This window comes from Papilio machaon, chromosome 19 (genome assembly GCF_912999745.1).
Source record: "Papilio machaon chromosome 19, ilPapMach1.1, whole genome shotgun sequence".
Lineage (NCBI taxonomy): Eukaryota > Metazoa > Arthropoda > Insecta > Lepidoptera > Papilionidae > Papilio > Papilio machaon.
In genome coordinates this window covers 5,342,926-5,362,345 of record NC_060004.1, presented here as the reverse complement: position 1 = coordinate 5,362,345, position 19,420 = coordinate 5,342,926, and the positions used below count along the sequence as shown (strand labels likewise).

The 19,420-nt window shown below is 33.2% G+C and overlaps 1 protein-coding gene across 14 annotated transcripts in view; it reads right to left on the bottom strand.

Moving 5' to 3' along the window:
- Positions 1-19,420, bottom strand: part of LOC106715282 (phosphatidylinositol 4-phosphate 5-kinase type-1 alpha) — a 59,053-nt gene that overhangs the window by 5,739 nt on the left and 33,894 nt on the right. For 2 of the 14 annotated variants that reach the window (XM_045682611.1, XM_045682605.1), the window contains exons 6-20: positions 18,956-19,108; positions 18,436-18,588; positions 17,602-17,747; positions 17,221-17,268; positions 16,297-16,389; positions 15,154-15,286; positions 14,443-14,530; positions 13,065-13,127; positions 11,492-11,497; positions 10,616-10,690; positions 6,020-6,052; positions 5,180-5,413; positions 3,197-3,410; positions 2,866-2,960; positions 2,654-2,775 (exon numbers count right to left, since the gene is read on the bottom strand). In XM_045682611.1, coding sequence (XP_045538567.1) covers positions 2,654-2,775; positions 2,866-2,960; positions 3,197-3,410; positions 5,180-5,413; positions 6,020-6,052; positions 10,616-10,690; positions 11,492-11,497; positions 13,065-13,127; positions 14,443-14,530; positions 15,154-15,286; positions 16,297-16,389; positions 17,221-17,268; positions 17,602-17,747; positions 18,436-18,588; positions 18,956-19,108 — 1,656 coding nt within the window. Of the gene's footprint in view, positions 1-1,377; positions 1,802-2,653; positions 2,776-2,865; positions 2,961-3,196; positions 3,411-5,179; positions 5,414-6,019; positions 6,053-8,884; positions 10,088-10,615; positions 10,691-11,491; positions 11,498-13,064; positions 13,128-14,442; positions 14,531-15,153; positions 15,287-16,296; positions 16,390-17,220; positions 17,269-17,601; positions 17,748-18,435; positions 18,589-18,955; positions 19,109-19,420 lie in introns of those variants that run through there. The other 12 variants (XM_045682610.1, XM_045682606.1, XM_045682609.1 and 9 more) reach the window with 12 other exon arrangements.

Here is a 19,420-nt window from a genome sequence, read left to right as displayed (position 1 = left end):
GGTCAGAGAATTTTGTAGGACTATAAAGTGATAAATGGAAATGTCATTTAGGAGTTACAAAATTGAAGTTAAGTCTTCTTTGCTTACATTTTTTTCTATCTACTTTTTTGCCTATTTTGTCTAGTTTAAGATTGGAATGAACCTTGAATAATAATATACTACGGATAAATTTTTAAATATCTTCGTTTGGAAGAATTATCAAGCTTTATCTATTCGCACGGGCGCTTTTTTAACGCGAGGTAAATAAGAATTTAAATGGAACAAACGCATTACCGTATATCTATTCATACTTTTAAAACGCTGTGTTGCATTGGATGGATGAAGGAAACGAGAGTGATTTTAATGCGTTCATCGCTCGAGAGCCTCGAACACGATGTAGAAAAAGCGCCCGTGCGAATGCCTTCTAAACTGGATACAATATAATATTGTCATGACATTTCCATGTTCCTATCGAATAACTAGCATTTCGACTAATAATGTCATATCAACCTATAAAATATTTTTAAATGTTATTATTAAAAATACATACGTAATACAAAACTTTCTATAAAACACACAGCGCATCATATTAAATGCATAGATTTATAACCTATAGATATCAAATGCGGGACACAAAACTGAGGCGAAAAAAAAACTCGGAAGCCTGTGGTAAGATCGACTCTAAATTTTGCAATATTCTCGACGTCAAATTTGTGTGAACACTCTATCTATAGGTTATATATGTATGATCGAATGATTGTTTGGCTAAAACAACAAGGTATATTAAATAACGTATTAATTTAAATTAACCTAGTTACTAATTTCAATTTGTACTATTCAAACATGTTAATATTTTCAACGAACAATTTTATGAATGATTAAAAATATTGTATATATGTGATTCGAAATGATGGCTCAGATAACGTCCTTACCGGATATTTTAAAGAGAATACATTAAAAAAGGATGAATGTACAGTCAGGTCGTTACGCGGTGTTCCACTTACAGAAAAAAAAATTGCTTCCAACATATATGAAATAACTATTTGTGTTTGAAGTCAGTCATTTCATTAAGACATCTTCTCATACTTTCAAAATACACATATTAAAATATGTTAATAACTCGTTGTTACATTTATTTTTAATTCAATGAGCGAATAACATGGCTTATAGTGTTGCCATTAATATTATTTATAAATGTAAATACAAAAATAAAGGAATGTTAATTACTATACTGATGAAAAGATTTTAAAAATATCTGATATGAATTTAGGATAATATCTATAACGTCTAGATTAATAGAGAAATAGATATAAAATCGTCTATGTTACCAGTTCAACAGATCTATTCATTTTGACTATGATGAGTGCTGACTGCATTGAAATGCAATTAGCGCTGAAAATAAACTAGACTCTGTATTGGTGCTCGCCGCTGTGACGTCATATTACTATTAAGTTTCTACGTTAATTTCCACAAGTAGTAAATTGTCTTCATAATAAATTAATATTTCTAAGCTGCCAGATCTCATCATATAAAACCTCTTTTTGTCTTAATCTTTTGAACGTATCACCACACAAAATTACTAAGACAAAAAAATATGTCCTAACGTAAATTGGTTTAAAAAAAAATGTTCTGAGCCACATTGAAATTTCGCACTTCTTAAATGGAAGCACCATCAACATTTATTTGATTATAAATAACCGGTAAATATCTAAAAGCTAGCGGCAAAACTGTTATAAAACCTCGAAGCGATTGAATAATATATATTTATGCTGATACATCTTAATCATTTATAATCTTTTTCTACTCGCTCTTTTAAGTGCAACTATACCATCCACCATGAAAGCAGCGTCCAAAATAAAAGACAGCATTATTATTATGCAAATGCACTGAAATATAAATATTTTTAAATAGGCAGTTAATGCATCAACAATGCTCTGTAAAGATTAACGGTAGAAAAATATATACCTTTATGGTCCGTAAATGACCATACTGTTTTTTATATTAAAATTTTACCGTTAATATCTACTAGTTTAGGTATAAAAGCTTTTATATAAGTGATGCCCACAGATTAATTACGACTAAGTGATTGGTTGTACATAAATTTGTTGAGTTCTATATGAAATTAAATACTTAATTGCAACGATAAATTATTGCAGAAATATTTTAATTATGTATTATCGAGTCTATTTTAAATAATCTATGATATTTTCAAAGATTATCTATTCAAGTATTTATTTCTATTTATAAAGAGGTTTAGTGTTACTTTTTTTATAATTGCCAATCAATTAGTACGTAATAAATCTGTAATAAAAGACAACTGAGTCCTCCACCACGTGTATTGTCTAGTATAAGTGCTGCCAGGTTAGTCACGTTTCTTGATTTATAGTGCAACAATCTTATCTGGCCCGGTGACCGGTACACTAGCTGTTTTTTTATGTCTCGATGTGTGTGTCATTTTTGTTGCCATAGTGTATTTTCCATATTTTCTGACAGAATTAACCGCGATTGAAGCGACCTGTCACCGGGCCAGATAAGTATTTGAGACTATAATAGAACGACTGACGGCGTCACAGAATATGTAATTTAAAGTGAAATTTAATGCCGATTAAAAAAATATGACTATATTGTGATTTGGTCGATCGTTCATGTAACCTTAACTGTGATATCAACTTACCACTTCGCTGGTGAGACAGTTGATGGTAGTTGGGGGGTTGATTCGTGCAGGGGGCGGCGGAGCGCGGGGGGAGCGACGACCCTCACTCGGGGTGGCACCGCGTGCTGGGGTGATGGGGTAGCCTAGAGATAAACATATTTTTATACACATCGCTAAGGAAATCAAGATTGCATAGTCTATGAATATAAATCAGGATTTAAAATGATACCAACCTTGTTCACTACTACTAGACTCAGTGAAGCTTGGCGTGCCTTCAGTCCAAGTCGGCGTCGACCCCTCTACTGACGCTGGCGGCGTCCAACATACACTGGAAACACGCAATACACATAAAAAGACTGGAGAGACGACCAATCGAAGTTACTTGGACAAAATTAAAATTAAAATCGAAGCTTTCCATTTCGATTCCTACGATTCGACATTCGTTCTTTGGTACTCGACTTCAATGTCTGTGAGCAGCGTCTGTACTCATGCAATTACCGTTAAACGGTCTCATCGAGCGGCTAGTCACACAGTGGAAGAGGGATTTAAGTGTAAATCCTGTACCTGGCTTCGTTACTTCTCGCGCTGCTCAACGCTGCGGGCGTCAGTGCTAACGACGAAGCAGAGGATGTGGTAACAACGCTAGCCGCGCTGGACGCGCCGCGACGGCGACCCGACGCACTCGAGGAGGTCGTCGACGACGAATTGGTGCGGCTGGTGCGCGGCGGTGGTGCCTCCTCGAACGGCGGCGGCGGAGTCGAGCAGCACACGCCCGCGGCTGACGAAACACTAGCGTTACTACTCGATCCTACTGTAGCTATTACACTAGCGATAGGATTGAATTAAAATATGACATTCGGATATCGAATTTGATGCAATCGAATATTAGTATGAAATACAAACTACTTTGTTAATTGTAACTAAAATGCACTAGCACGAAATAGGATGACAAATGTGTATGATAAGTATAGTTATGAATGCAAAAGTGAAAGAATGGTTCACGACCAGTTAAGTAATAAGTACGTTAAGGTATATGGAAAAAAATGTGTTCCATAATACATGCAAGTCACAACACGAATGAAAAGTATATTTAAAGTGAACAATAAACTATGTCTACAACTAGCACAGTGCTAGACATGAGTACAATATGAAAAATCACAAAATACCATGCAAATAGTCGTCAACATTGTTATTTCTTTCTTTTAGGAGTTAAATTCACTAATTATAAAATCCGGTAACGTTAATATGATTATAACAAAAGGCACTTTTTGGTTTCATGTTCTCAAATTTTAAGCTACACGTATTCTTCCACGTCTTTAGTCACTACTATAAATTTATTCCTTTCTGGTTTCCTTTTGAAACTTTGTCTGAGTTTTGGAGCTGGTGGTTTCGGGTAGGTTTTAGGTTCAGGTATAGGCACCACTGTGAACTTTCTTATCTTATCATGCACATTGCCACCAGAATGCTTAGGGGCTATGACCTTTTCCTTGGCGATGTTAGATAAATTAGGTTTTTGATCTCTAAATATTGGCGGTTTTGGGGCCGGAGGTTTCTCAAATATCTTCTTGGTTTCACTGACTTTATCTCGTCGTCTTATCGTTGGTGGTCTTCGTGGCTTTGCTGTCTCTGTAGAAGGTATAGAACCTGGTTCATTGTCAGGATCTGCTTGCATTTGCTTTATATTCTTTTGAAACATGTCTATTTTTGATTTTGCTTTAGTACCAAAAACAACATCTTTAGTAACTCCTTCTGAATGCTCTTCGCTATAAGTTCTAATTTCAATTTTGGGTTTAATTTTCTGTGGTTCTCTGTCACGAGGTTTCTCTTTTTTAGATTGATTGAAATTAAATTTCTTTGATAGACCATACATTAACCCTGGTTTAGAAGAACTTTTACTTGTACCGATATCAACATCCTTATCGACTTTTTCTGGCTCTTTTTTCAATGGTATCGATTTAATTAGAGGTTTTGATATTGGACGTTGTTGCTGTTCAACGATATCAGGGGATAGTGAACGTTCACTTGATGAATCTTGTACAATTTTTGGAGTGGATTTGATTTCCTTCTTTGGTTGCTTTTTTTGTCTGATAATAAAGTGTAAAGGATTTTTGGATTTTGATGTTACTTTAGGATTGCTAACTTTTTCGTCACTGTCATCGCCATAATCATTGACTTCGACAGCAATGATACTTTCCTCGTCGCTCGACTCAGTGAACGATATACCGTCATAATCTCCTGTATCCAAATGTTCTCTTACAACTTTGTCAATATTAAACTTCGCCATCATATTTGTTTGGGCGCTCAAATCTTTACCGGAATTTGTTCTATTAGTTACAATGTCTCCATCTTCGACATAGTCTAAAAAGTCATCAGAGCCTCCTAATTTTGGTATTCTATCTGAATAATTGGACATAGAAGTTGCAACACGGCATGCACTAAATTCTTTAAATTTAACATCATGCCCATAAAAGCCAAAATCATCATCACTACTTGCAATAAGTTTTAGAGGATCGTCGTTGACTGATACGCTTAAAGTTGAATAATCACCTTTATGTTCATGACCGGATTGAGAATGACCCCCACCACGTTTGGCCTTGGGGGATCCTCTGGGAGGTACAGGTGGCGGTACCCTCTGCTTTTGAGATCCTTTTAAGACAGCTGGGAAAGCTACGTCTGGCTCTAATGTTGTCTTTGTGGATATCTGTGTGACCTTCGCTGCGGTAGACACTGGTGACGTAACCGATGTAGGTGTTATATGCGCTGTCACATCAGATAGGGAGACTGAAGGGACATAAAAACACTCAAAATATTTGTATAGGTTTTATTTTAATACGAATAAAATTGTATATAAACAGATTTGGCACGAATCGAGAATAATATTAACAAAGTCGATATAAGTATAAGAAATAAAAAATATTTTGTGTTTAAAATGGAAGCGTAGTTAGTTACGATAGTTGAGTAAAATAAATTATATGTCCAAAATAGCGTGTTTGTATTTGTATTTTTTAGATGGAGCTTGACCGCCAAAGGAACGTATTTATTATTGGTGCGTTATTGATATTATTTATTGAATATAAATAAAATTAAAACAACAGCATGCAGATTTGTAGGAGAAAGTGAAAATTAAAACGATACCCAATAGTAAAAGATCCGATAGGTCAATAGCAGCATGAAAAACAGAATTGATGCCATTAAGGTTAAAGTTACTTTAAATAGAAAATAGACTAACTAAATTCTTTACGCTATAACAATATAATAGAAGCAATAGTAGCCTTCATATATCTTGAACATATGTATATTGAGCGTATATATTAATATTTTTGTACATACAAGGAATATATAGAGATTTATGTACAGTAATATATTTAAACATAATATCAGTCTCACCTGCTTTGACGGCGCCACTAGAGCTTGCCGCACCTAATCCATAGAAAGCGTGCAAACATTCAAATACATACAAATGCTATTTATCATCATACATAACAGTCGTTACGTTAATCTTCAATAATTTTTAATAATTTTTAAAATGGCAACACTAAAGAAATGGATTATGGTATCCCTATCTTAATGTCATTCGTAATTGTCACATCTTTCTACTGTATGAGTTGGTAAGTGGTAATCTTATGATTTTTTTCTATAATTTTATAATCATTTGTCAAATAAGTCTTATTATGAGATAAATTATTGAAGTCAATTGAAGAATAAAATATTCAAACATATCAAACGATATTAAAATTATCACAAACTATGACATGAGGATACCAGACAGAGTCGTTGACACAAAAGTGGTATATTTAAGAGTAAGTAATTACTGTATGTATCAGTAAGTATACAAGCAAGAGATTATCTATATAAGGGATTCCCGAAAAGGGTCGATATCTACCCCCTGGGGTCGATATTGAACTTAAAGCATTACTAATTCTCACTCTGTCTTCTTCTATTGACCTAAGTCAGAATGAATAATAATAATTGATCTTAAAAGTAAGTTAATTTAGCCATGGGGGTCTGTGATAACGGTTCATTTTGAAAAAGGGGGGTCACTTGTCCAAAATAGTTTGGGGATCCTTGATCTACATTAATAAAGAATGATTTGTTTATTTGTATTGAATAAGTTAAGAAACTACTGAACGAATTTGAAAAATTCTTTCATAATTAAGAAGCTTCACTACACTCGAATGTATTCTTAATTTATAACTATATTTTTTTAATTCCGTTCAAAATCACCTGCAACTGCTAATAAAAAATAAAACATAATAAAGTATAAATCTCATTTATTTCAACATTAAGATTCATTTGAGGTGTGATATATCAATATATACATAAAACCCTAACATATATATAGGGAGAGAAAATCACGAAATATACAACATCCAACATCATAGCAAACAAATCACAACTATATTTGGTATTCATTATATACAAATTTATCTTAATATTACTAAGAATAAGTTAGTTTTAACTGGTTATTGATATCGCATCCACAAACGAGAGTAGACTAATAGTTGATTAGGTAACTAATTAGTAAATAGTAAAATACATTGTATGGATATAATTGGATAAAATTTGATATAAGACCCATACGTATTATTATTCTGTATCAATACAATTATATATATCTTAATAATATTATAAATGCGAATGTTTGGATGGATGGATGGTTGGATGGATGGTTGGATGGATGGATGGTTGGATGGATGGTTGGATGGATGGATGCATTGATGGATGGATGCATTGATGGATGGATGGATGGATGTTAGGTGTCTCCGGAAGTGCTCAAGGAGTCTTGATGAAATTTGTCACAGATGTAGAACACAATCTGGTAGAACACATAAGCTACCAAACTTTATTTTCAATACTTCGCGGACGAAGTCGCGAGCTTCAGCTAGGCACTGAATTATAAACATAACCATCGTTTGAAACGACAAAAGAAATTCTATGATCCAATTATTACTATATATTAAACTAGCTTTTACCCGCGACTCCGTCCGCGCGGAATAAAAAATAGAAAACGGGGTAAAAATTATCCTATGTCCGTCTCCTAGTTCTACCTCCCCATAAATTTTCAGCTAAATCAGTTCGACCGATCTTGAGTTATAAATAGTGTAACTAACACGACTTTCTTTTATGTATATAAAATACATTGATACAAAATAATGTCTATGCAAAGGCCTTACTGTAACTATTCGAATTTTAAAAAAATTAAGTAATGGACGCCTTTTGCAAACAAAAAAGTTCCCATTCCATTTAATAGAGGTAGAGTTTTAAATTAATATCACTCTATTCATATAAGTCATAATTGCATTCATAATATATGTTCAAATTTAACATCGTTACGTACAAGTATTTTAATAAAAAAAAACTATAAATAACTTAAAAAAAAATATGTCAGATTTTTTTTTGTGCATTAGGAATGTACTAATCGATAATAAAAAAATACGATTTGCCCAGCAAATGAATATTTGATTTCTCGATGAATGAATGTTTAAGCCATATTTAAAAAGATTTTTTTAAACAATTATTTGATTTAAAAAAAAAACGAAATATAATACTGGGAATAAAAAAACTTTGACACAATTGTGAGTCTTAATAAAAAATCTGCTACAACATACAATTTCATTATCTAATAAATGGTACAAAATTATGTTTTATTTTTACCAATAAAATATAAATTAAGTCATTTTAACGTGTAATTAAATAAAAAATAACTTAATAAAATCTGTTTCTAATCTTATTTTGAAACAAATTATACAACATTGTGAAGCAAAAAAAAAATAAAAAAAAATACACAAATCGGAGAAAATATCTACACAAATATTGTCAAAATCTGCTTGAAACCTCAGAAAAGAACATGCAATGAAGCATTTAATATTAAAATTTTCAAGTCCTAAAATAATTGCATTATTTTTTTACTTGGCGAAAAAAAAATTTAAATACAACACAAGTTTTTTTTCACACATCGACATCTTCCAACTGAATATTTGATTATCGTGAATTTTAAAACTGTTGAAACGAACAAACATTTAACAGACAACAAAAGATTAAGCGTAGATTTCTGAGACCAAAATCTCATAAAACATATCGTCATCCGTGTTATTATCTTTGACAAAACAAAGATAACAATATGTTTTAAACTGGAATTTCGGTCTCAGAAATCCACAGTTAAGCTAATGCAGCTTATAAAAATCATATTCAGTCGGATCACTATATGTACTAAACATTTGTGATTTGGCGAAAATCTAAAATTTTCCATTCACCTAGTATAAATTTAAACCATAACGGTTTTTAAAAATCTTCAATCAGCTGGTGGTACAATAATAATAGTGCTACCACTATCATTGCCAGAATATATTTCAGCTTTGTCTAAACTCCTAACATATACAACCTCTTTAACATATCTCTCAGATTCAGAATCTCTTATATGTTCGTCACCATTTAGTTGTACAACAGAGACATGTTCATTAGTTTGACTTCCCATGTCACTATTTATTATAGGAATTGGAGACTCCGTTCTAAAGTAGACGGTCTGCGTTGATCTCACTTTACGGAACCTCATATCTTTCGGTAAAGTAGACGCTTCTCTCGCTTCCGATCTTATTGGAGTTACACTTCTCGTTCTGTAGCTGGAGTTCAGGCTTTTAGGTAACGTACTAGGTTCCCTTAATGGTGTTTCGGTTAACGAAGCACTGTCTGTTTTAACTAATCCAATATCCATGAAGAATTTCTTAAATTTCTCCACGAAGGTTGGTGATTTAGCTCTGTTAAGACTACTAGATAGCCTCTCGTTGGAGTGTTCTCTCGAGCTGACCTCGTCAATCTTCTCTGGTATATTGGACATGCTCTTGTGTTTCTCTAGAATGTTCGAACGTCTCTTCGCTTGCTTCTCTTCATCGTCGTCATCAATGAACGGTATATCTTGAAGATTGTTCTCGTTTCTAGTATCGACGGAGGCGTCTTTTAGTATCTTGATAACTGGCGGGAAGTTTGTGTGTGGCTCAGCTATATATATTTGTGGTACGCTGGTACTGGTATTGTCAGTTTGTATTCCGCTGTCGGCCAGACTGCCGTTTATATGAGTACTTCCAGCTCCAGTACATAAGACCTTAGTTAACTGATCGGATAATGATTCCATTCTATCTTGAATGGAAGATCTGTACACATTGTCCGCGTATGAGGGTCCTGCCTCTCTGGACGTCAAGTTGGAAGTGTCAAAGTCGATGCGTCTTTGGAAAGTGCCGATACGATCACGGTCGATAATCTTCAATCTGTCGGAGAGCACCGATGGGTACTCTGTGGGCATCTGCGGGATGCGCGGCTTCTGGTTCCACGTCGATATTGTCGTGTCGGTAAAGTCACTCATGCTAGATCTTAAGGAAGATCTCGGAGACAATCGGGACGTTTGCCTTAGAAGTATTTCAGGGTTATAGTCCTTAATCGTTCTGCCGACGAGTTTTCGCCCTGCGTAACAGACGGCCAAGTTAAAAGTAACACAAGGCTCTTTGGTTTTGCTTTGGTGATACATTTCAGTTTATTTCGCTTCACCCGACAAGCAGCTGAACTTTGCCGTTTCCACTCTATAGGTTTCACACTGACCAACACCGTTAGCACATTTAAATTAAACGTCACAAAATTATTGCGTAGCGTTACAAAACACTAATAACACGGGGAACCAAAAGGGTAATCCATCATTTAAAAAAAAAATGAAAAAACCTTTTGTAGTCGGAAAAATTCAAAAAAAAAATCACAACATTAAATAGATCACATACACCGGACAGGATGTGGGGTGGGAACAAAAATAAACTGAAATGTATAATAAATAGGGTACCAAAAATATTGTTGCATTCACTTAATGTTAGGAATAGGTAACCTAGCTACCCGTTGTTAAACTTAAATAAATAAAAATTAATTTTGTTAATCTAATGTCTACATTATTAGTTGCAAGTAACTTATGTTCTATAATTTATACTCTACTAAAAAAAAAATTACCTGGTGTATCAATTTCTTCCAAAGGCTTAATCGGCTTGGCGATGCTTTTTCTCTTCGAAGGTGAGTGTTTCAGGGCTAGAAATTTTTTTTAATTATTTAAAATACGTCATTCCTTCATAGCCTTATAAAAAGTATCGTGATATAAAAATATTTAAATGATATTCGAATAAATATTTAAAACTTAATTTAAATCACATCACGATACTTCAAGTTAAAAATAAAAAAATGAATAATAGTGTTTAAAAACTATTGAATAAAAATTTAAGCACTGCAAAAAATTTATTACTAGGCGTTGCAAATTATATCTTATTTATTATTAATTGAAAGCTATTTTTAAATAAAAAGAGTGATAAAAAAAATCAGATATAGAGACATGCCCAAGAGATTACTGTCGTATCAGAATTCTTAATAATTTGGAATTTGTACTTTATAGTAATGAGAATAGAGATGATTTCCTTTTATCCAATTCATCGTTAGAATTTTAGAGAAAGAAAATTTATTTAAAAATTGAAAATCGAAAGTGGTGCTTATAGAAAAAACCATAGCAAGTATGAAAACTACAATCCAGGCCACTAACTACCGGGGAAACGGAAAAAAACAAAAAAATCTATTATAGATGGAACCACTGACACGTGGTACAACGCTGTAACACCAACAAATATAAAAAAAAGAAAACGCTTGGATGCATATTAATAGAAATATTATTAAATATAATTAAGAAAATAGAAATCATTTTTTAGTATTTTTTTTGCATTAAACGTTTTCTAAGAGACAATGACAGTATGAAAGGACAAAGAAGGTTCCAGGCAATATGGCGGACGATCACATTGTCATGCTTGTAACGGACAATCAATCCATCAATCTATAGGGACTTACTCAGACCTCCAGTGACGCGCGCGAGAATCCGATAACGGACAATTGTTTGAAAGAAAAGATGAAAAAAAAAAAACACAGATATTATTTTCATATGGCAACATTCATAAAATCAGGGGAAGATCGGGGGGCGTGCATGACTTTAAAAAAACAATTCAATTTTCTTATTACAAAACAATATCATGCCAGTGTCAATTTTTTTGAAAATAAAAGAAAAAACTGCATCAAAATAACTGGCAACTTTTACTCATACATGCCTAAGACAAAAATGCATTTAAAATATTGCTTTGTTGAATTTAAATCAAAATAATAATAATATTTAGACGATAACAAAACCACATTCACGAACATAAATGAAAACGCCTACTAAAATAAAGGTTAGGGTGTTGGTGGCTTTGAATAAAAAATAAATCAATATTAATATACAATAAAACTGATTCTAAATACATATAATATAAAGTTATTCAAAATATTTAAATAAATAAATAAAAATACTAGCTTTATTTATTAAAAAATTACGACTCACACTATTTCTTTACACAAGATTTATTTTTAACTTATCAAATGGACTAGATTTCAAGTGCATATTTTTTTTTCATGTAGGACACATACTTCTAAATAAATACAATATTAGGTACATAATTTGAAGCAAAGACAAACACAATATACACTTTATATACTTTAGAAATTCAATTAACAATTTGATCTACAGATAAAACTAATAAGAAGGTACTTTCAACTTCTATACTACTTGTAGTAACGAGAAAACATGACAAATATCTACTAAAATTAGTAATTGTTAATTACACCAACACCCGCCCCCATACTACATATACCACAATCTTACTTGAAAGGGATAAAGTTCTCAAAACGTTCATAAACCGTATAAATAAAACTATTTAGAAAAATACAGTCGCTAAGACAAATGTTTTTAAACAGTAAGTACAGTCAAGTTTAATAAAAAAGTTTGTTAATTTTCAAATTATGTATAGTTTTATAAAATGTGGATTTATTTTAAAGGACGAAGAATCAATACAGTAGAGGCCTTTTTATAAATATTTTCTATGAATTGTCAATATCTGGCATATTGTTTTAAATATCATAGCGCTTCCATTGACATCCGCAATTTCAGATGCATTGCCTACCTCAAATCGACTGAGGAGGACGCACAGAAAGAGATTCCTTCCTCTATCAAATCCACTTCCCCTTCTTTCCTTATAAAAAAAACATGGGTAGGGAAAGAGAACTAAAATTAGTCCATATAACAAACTAGCTTTTCGCCGCGACTCAGTCCGCGCAGAATAAAAAAAAAATGCACACAAAATAAAAAAGTTCCTATGTCCGTCTCCCAGTTCTAAGCTACCTCCCCATCAATTTTCAGCTAAATCAGTTCGACCGATCTTGAGTATAAATAGTGTAACTAACACGACTTTCTTTTATATATATAGATTACCGATTTTTTCCGACTGTACTTTATCAAATGGGTCTACTTAACGCCGATCAAGTAAGACTGTGACAGGGTAAAGACGCACACAAAAGACATATAAAACAGCGCCAAATCGCGGCCCTACAGTACCTATGTAGCTCGTGACCAGGGTGCGGAACTTGCGGTGGTTGCCTTTGATCTCGGGCAGGTCCACTGGCCAACAATTGAGCTCTTGTTATTTGTGTTTAGTTGTTATAAAGCATAGATATAGTACTTGGACAAGTATTAGATATTTTATTTTAGGAGAATAAAAGGAAAAAAAGGTGAATATTTAGGACTCTATAACAATTCAACTATAATTTGAGAGCAAATTTCCTATTCAAAGACTTTTACATAATTTTTTTTTATTTAAATATTTGTATTATTATTTCAAGGTAAAAGTAAGTTTTTTCAAATAATGATTTACAATCTTTTGATGTTTGAATTCAATAAAATTGCATTTTATTATTGATTTTTATATTTAAAAAAAAATATAAGAAACTGAGTGGACTGTTTTTAATTGAAACCTATTTAATAATTCAAAAATTAAAATTGATTCAATTTAAATATAGACCAGGATATGGAATTGAAAATAAAATATTATATAAAAGCTACCAATTACAAGTACGAATAAACTATATAAAGTATGATTATTGAAGAAATTTAAATATAAATATTTTTAACACTCTACTTTAAATTTCATTTACGAAATGTTCACACATTCAATGCTACCGACGCCCAGCAATATCACTTTAACAGTTAAGAAGTAGCATTGAATGTGTTAGAAAATTCAAATATAACCATATATATATTTAATTTTCAATTACGATATAAAAGTTGGTTTCCTAAACATATATATTCGTAATATTTTAAATTATTTTTCGAAGACTTACAAACCTTCCGAAAGCATTATTTTGTAAAATGTCTTTTTATTAATAACATTATCATTATCACATAGAGTTAGTTACACATAAGAGCACATCAAGGGATCCAACTATTGTACTCAGAGTCATTAAATAATCTCTTAGTATTAACAACTCTGTGTACGACAGTTAAAGGTGAAGTGATGAATCTCTAACGCCTACACATCATTGTTAAAGCCGTTCTAAGTTTTTAGCAAAATGACATTCTCAACTAATGATGGTACAATGACAACTTGCAAAGATAAGAGAAGGAGAAATCAGAAGAAGGAAAAGAAAAGATTTAACACAAGAATTCCTGCTATTACGTAAATTATCTTAATAATTATTCACAACCAAAGCTTTTTGTTTCAATATTATTTTGTTTAATATCATAAATGTATGGTTTCTGAGACTAGAATTCTCATTTAAAATATATTGCTATATCTGTTTTCTCAAAAATAATGACAGAGAGAACGATATGTTTCATACAAAGATTTTTGTCTCAGAAACCAACAGTAAATCCTGTAAATGTAATTTAAAAATATTAACACATTATATAAATAAATATATAAAAATGTTGTACTCACACGAAGGTATTTTCTTAAAGACAGTTTTGCCCATGAAGTCTAGAAACCTTTGCGCATAGAAGCTCGGTCTGTGCACTGAAACTGTGTCCTGAAAACATTAAGTTTTTTACATTTAAATAATTTCCACACAACGACAGAGAAATGTCACTGTAATCTATGCATAATAATAAGATCTTTTTGAAGAAAAAGAAGTTGTCTTTTGTAATATTGAAAAAAATTAAACAATTCAATGAATTACGTTGACGTTAACGAAAAACGAATGTTTAAATTTTTTGTCTGTCTGTCTACAAGTCCGCGTTTATTCCGGGTTATCTAAAGAACGGCTGGACCGATTTTACATAGCGTATTTTTCGTAGCTTCGTAGCGTAGCTGTCGAAGTTGCCTCTAGTAATGACTAAAAGACAACCCTTATTGATTTCTTAGTTGCAAAATTTTAAGAACAGCTAGTTATATTTTTAATTAGGAAAAAAATCAACTTCTCGCTACAATAAACGAACCATAATTCAGATTTTTTAATTCAAACTGACATTTCCGTCATAACTTTATCAATATGTTTTGTATGAAAATGTGTATTCGTCAAGGTCAGTGGGCGACAATGAACGTGTTAAAGTTGTGAGATGAGAAGAGCGTAGCTGTAGTTTGTTAGTGGTGTGACAGTGGTGTGACAGGGGTGTGCCAGGGGTGTGATAGGGGTGTGCCAGTGGTACTCACTCCGTCGTGTATCATGCTCTTCCATGTATGCTCGAGCTTCTTGCGCAGACGGTAGGACTGCAGGATGTCGATGATGCCGAGGAAGAGCAGCAGCCGCTCGCCGCGAGCGTTCCGCGCCGGAATGCCGCCCGGCCTGCGAGCACAATATATGTACAAATTATTTTTTCGACAACGATCTGAGGAGGCATAATTTTAGTATTCTTTCACTTCCCACCCTTTTCTTATAAGGAAAGGATGGAAATTGGAAGTGGATTTGATGGAGGAGCGGACTCCTCCTCCGTCGTTTAAAGCTAAGAAACGTATCTGCAATTGCAGATATCTAAGGACAGCGATCGCTTCGCTATTTTGACGAATTCAGATGGCCACTTGCTCGTTTCCTACCTTATAATGTAAAAAATGTTCTTATGACGTTCGAAAAATATGTGAACTAACAATGTCATCTTGACAGCGACATATTTTGACTAATGGGAGCAGAGTTGTAAGGATTAATGTTGCCATTTTATTTTATGATTAAAAAAAAAAATAGTATTAATCTCGCATACTACTCTTTGTAATTGCTGAAATTACTGAAAGCTGTATCAATTTGAATAGTGTAATTTGCCAACGGTATGTTTTTTGTGTTCACCAATTTAGGACATTTTTGCTTCCTGGTAAATCCTTGTCGGACTATACATTGTCCAGACTAAGCTGACCCCTTCTTATATTAAAATCGAATTGTACAAAACTGTCCATTTCAATCACTGTAACCTTTTAATTTATGCACTAATTAACATAAAATATTTAATATTAAATAAAAACAGTCAAAATTCGACAAAAGCAGATAATAAAAGATTAGCTCAAATAAAAAAAATTTAAACTTAAAAATAGAAATAATCTTTATAAAATATATCTTACGGCTAGGGTTTCCAGTTCGCCAAACCTAATAGCCGGACAGACCAGCCAGTTTGGCCGGACATTTGGGTAGAAAGACCGAACACGACCGTCAGTCGACTCTCGTCGCCGGCGCTCGGCCACTCTCGTTTGCGAAATGTAAAAAGCCTAACAAAAGCCGGACAACCCGGACACCGTTTACTTTGGCCGAACACGCAATCAAAAAGCCTACCTATGTCCGGATTTATCCGGACGCCTGGCAACGCTACTTACGGCACATCTTCCTCTTCATCAATAGGCTCACTCTCCGCCTGGATGCTCTCCATCGCCGTGGAATGCGCCACCAGCCGCTGTCGGTTGATAGACCTGCATACAACATCATACAACATTAATACACATTACATACAACACATACATCACTACCACAAAAGTTTATTGTGAATTCCTACAAAACAACACATTATCAAAATATCTCTAAAGTTAGTTAATAAGGATTTAAGTTTCCAATATCGTTAAACTTATGTACCAATTTGCCATCCCTCTCATATTCTTTGAAAAAGTTGAGATAACAATGTTTTGTAAACAAGTTTCGACAATGGAAACTCAATGTTAAGAGGCCAAATAAAATCTCTCCATATAATTAAAAACCAGATCAGATGCTTTTCTTTCACATCACAATGGTATATAGAACATATTCCAAAATGGCAAGATTTTAAGAACATTTAACAATAAAAAAAAAATTACATCAAAAAAGATATTTTTTTAAAAATCACAAAAATAAGCACATTCAATTCTATTTTATAGTTGAAATTCTAGTTAAGATGAAATAGATTTTTTTAATAGTATTAACACCATTTTTCATGAGTTTGTTAACGAATAGACATGCCTTTAATACATGCATAAAATCTATATTAGAATTGTTTAAGAACGAAATGAAAGACAGAGACAGATGTTAGTGAACATAATAAACATCAAAATGGATTAGTTACGAGTCAGTGATTAGTCGAGACATTCAATTTGCACAGTCAAAGAAATAAATTCCCTTCCCACTTCGGATCAAATCTACACCAAACTGTCACCATAAGAGTTATAATTTAGCACACACGTATTGCTATAACAAGTATTTTTTTATTCACCGCAGTGGGTAGGAAAAAAACGTCCCCAACAATGCATAAATAAAAGAGACAGATATCGTACTGAGTCCTTTTCACTTGCATCCCGAAATCCTCCTTGCCTTGCTCAGATCTGAAAGTTTTAAAGACATACCGTCACCACAGCCTACTATAATACAGTATCTATTTCTGAAAAATAAACGTAGAATATATGCTAACGCTAAACGCTAAAAGATGCCAATCTTTTATTAAAATGAAAAAAAAAAAATTGTAAAAATATTTTTTACTATGAGTAATGATGTCTGATAAAGATTCAAAACATTGAATTGCAAAAACCTTAACTACATTATATTTGTTACTATATTAAAATTTAGAAAGAAGTTTAGAAACTTCATACATCTCCAAACTCCTGGATCACAGTGTCTTTGACCACTTTGTGCCTGGCCTAATAGACTAATGTCTTTACCTGGTTCTATTGAGTCCGATCGATTTCGGTTCGACTTCATCTTCGCCATCACTTTGTCCAGAGTCGGTTCTCTTCCTCGCCTCAGTCTTCTCTCTTTGCGCCTCATCCAAATTGTGAATACCGACGAGTAGCGAATAATCCATAATCTGAGATAATTTAAATTATTTTTTTAATAGTAGTAAGTCTTAATTATATTTTATTATACAAAAATTACAAAGTTTACCTATTCAAAGTACATTTTGTCTTTCCATTCATATCTTAAACAATTGTAAATTTTCAAGTGAATTACCCGTATTTAGCAAGCTAGGTTTTTTATGGACTCTTAGTCGAACCATCTATTAAGAGGATCTAGGGAAGGTTTTGGAAGGTATTTATTTTGTCTAGATATCAAGATATGTAAGTCAATCGTTTGTTCTTTTAGATATTTAGGTCCTTGTACAAGAATTTACTTTTCAAGAATTTTGTTAGGATACCCATTTAAGCTCATTACATAACAGTTTTTCCATATCACCCCATTAGATAAATTGATATGAGACAGTGTCATCACCATCAATCAGCTCATTACAGGTCTCCACTGAGGTGTTCGGAGCCTACCCTAAGTTAGGGGTGACTAGGACATAGTCAACCCCACTGGCCAAGTGCGGATTAGTTGACTTCGCAGGTTATATCACGATGTTACCTTCACCGTAAGAACGTCGGATAAATGTACATTTTGTAAATCGAAAAACACATTGGTAAATGGCGGTATTCGAACCCAGGACCTGCAGATTGCAAGTCAAGTGCACCCCTGAGCCACAGACGCTCTTTTGAGACAGTGTTAAAGTACAATAATACCTTAAAGCTCTCCAAAACTCGACAGTCTCTCTGCATCGTCTTGATGAGCGCATTGTACGTGTCTGCTTCTAGAAAGATACCTTCAGGATGATGCTCCATAAAGTCCAGATCTTTATAAGTTGGTGAATTCTTTTGTCGTTCCGTTTTGCTTGCCTAATAAAAAAATAAAATTACGCTACATTCTATATTAAATAATTAACTTAATAAAAAGTAACAGATAATAAACAAATCAAAGCCCGTAGATAAAGTAAGATTCTATCAATAATATAATGTTCTTGTCAAAATTAGTGAAAAAGTGATAAGCACGAGGTATTTTAGAAATTAGTACCAAAGATGAGAATATCCCTACTCGTAGTTTGACTTTGTCTGGGGAGCAGTTTTATATAAAGGCAAGCTGTCGCCCACGACTCCGTCCGCGCGCGTTTAAAAAAATTAGTAGCCTATGTATTCTTCCAGACGTTAGAAGTTTAGATAAAATTCCATAGACTTGGTTGAGGGTCAAACAGTATCAAACATTTACCTTCCTCTTGTAGGTGGATCCTTTGAGATCATACTTCTGGTGCAACTTGACCGAAGAGGGCAGCAGATTGTTCATGGCGACCAGCCGCACATTCTTGCTGTTGCACTGATAGCAGTATAAGCCGAAAAACTTTGGTAGGAGCGTGCGGGGGTTCTGGCGAGGAAAGAGAGCTGAGTTAAAACTACTGGTTGCCATGACAACAACAAATAATATTTTCCAGTATAATATCCTCAGTAACCCTCATAATTAACCTACATACTAGTTACTAGTTTCTGGTTTCGCATGCGACAGATAAACTTAAAATTTCTATTTATTTACCACCTGACAAAAATAATTCTACTGATAATTAAACTCTATTTGATAGTCTTTGTAAAGTTAGTACAGAATACAAAAAGTTTGTAATACGAAATATATTTATTACTATGTAAACACTATGTTTTAAAGCTTTATGTTACTCAACTACAG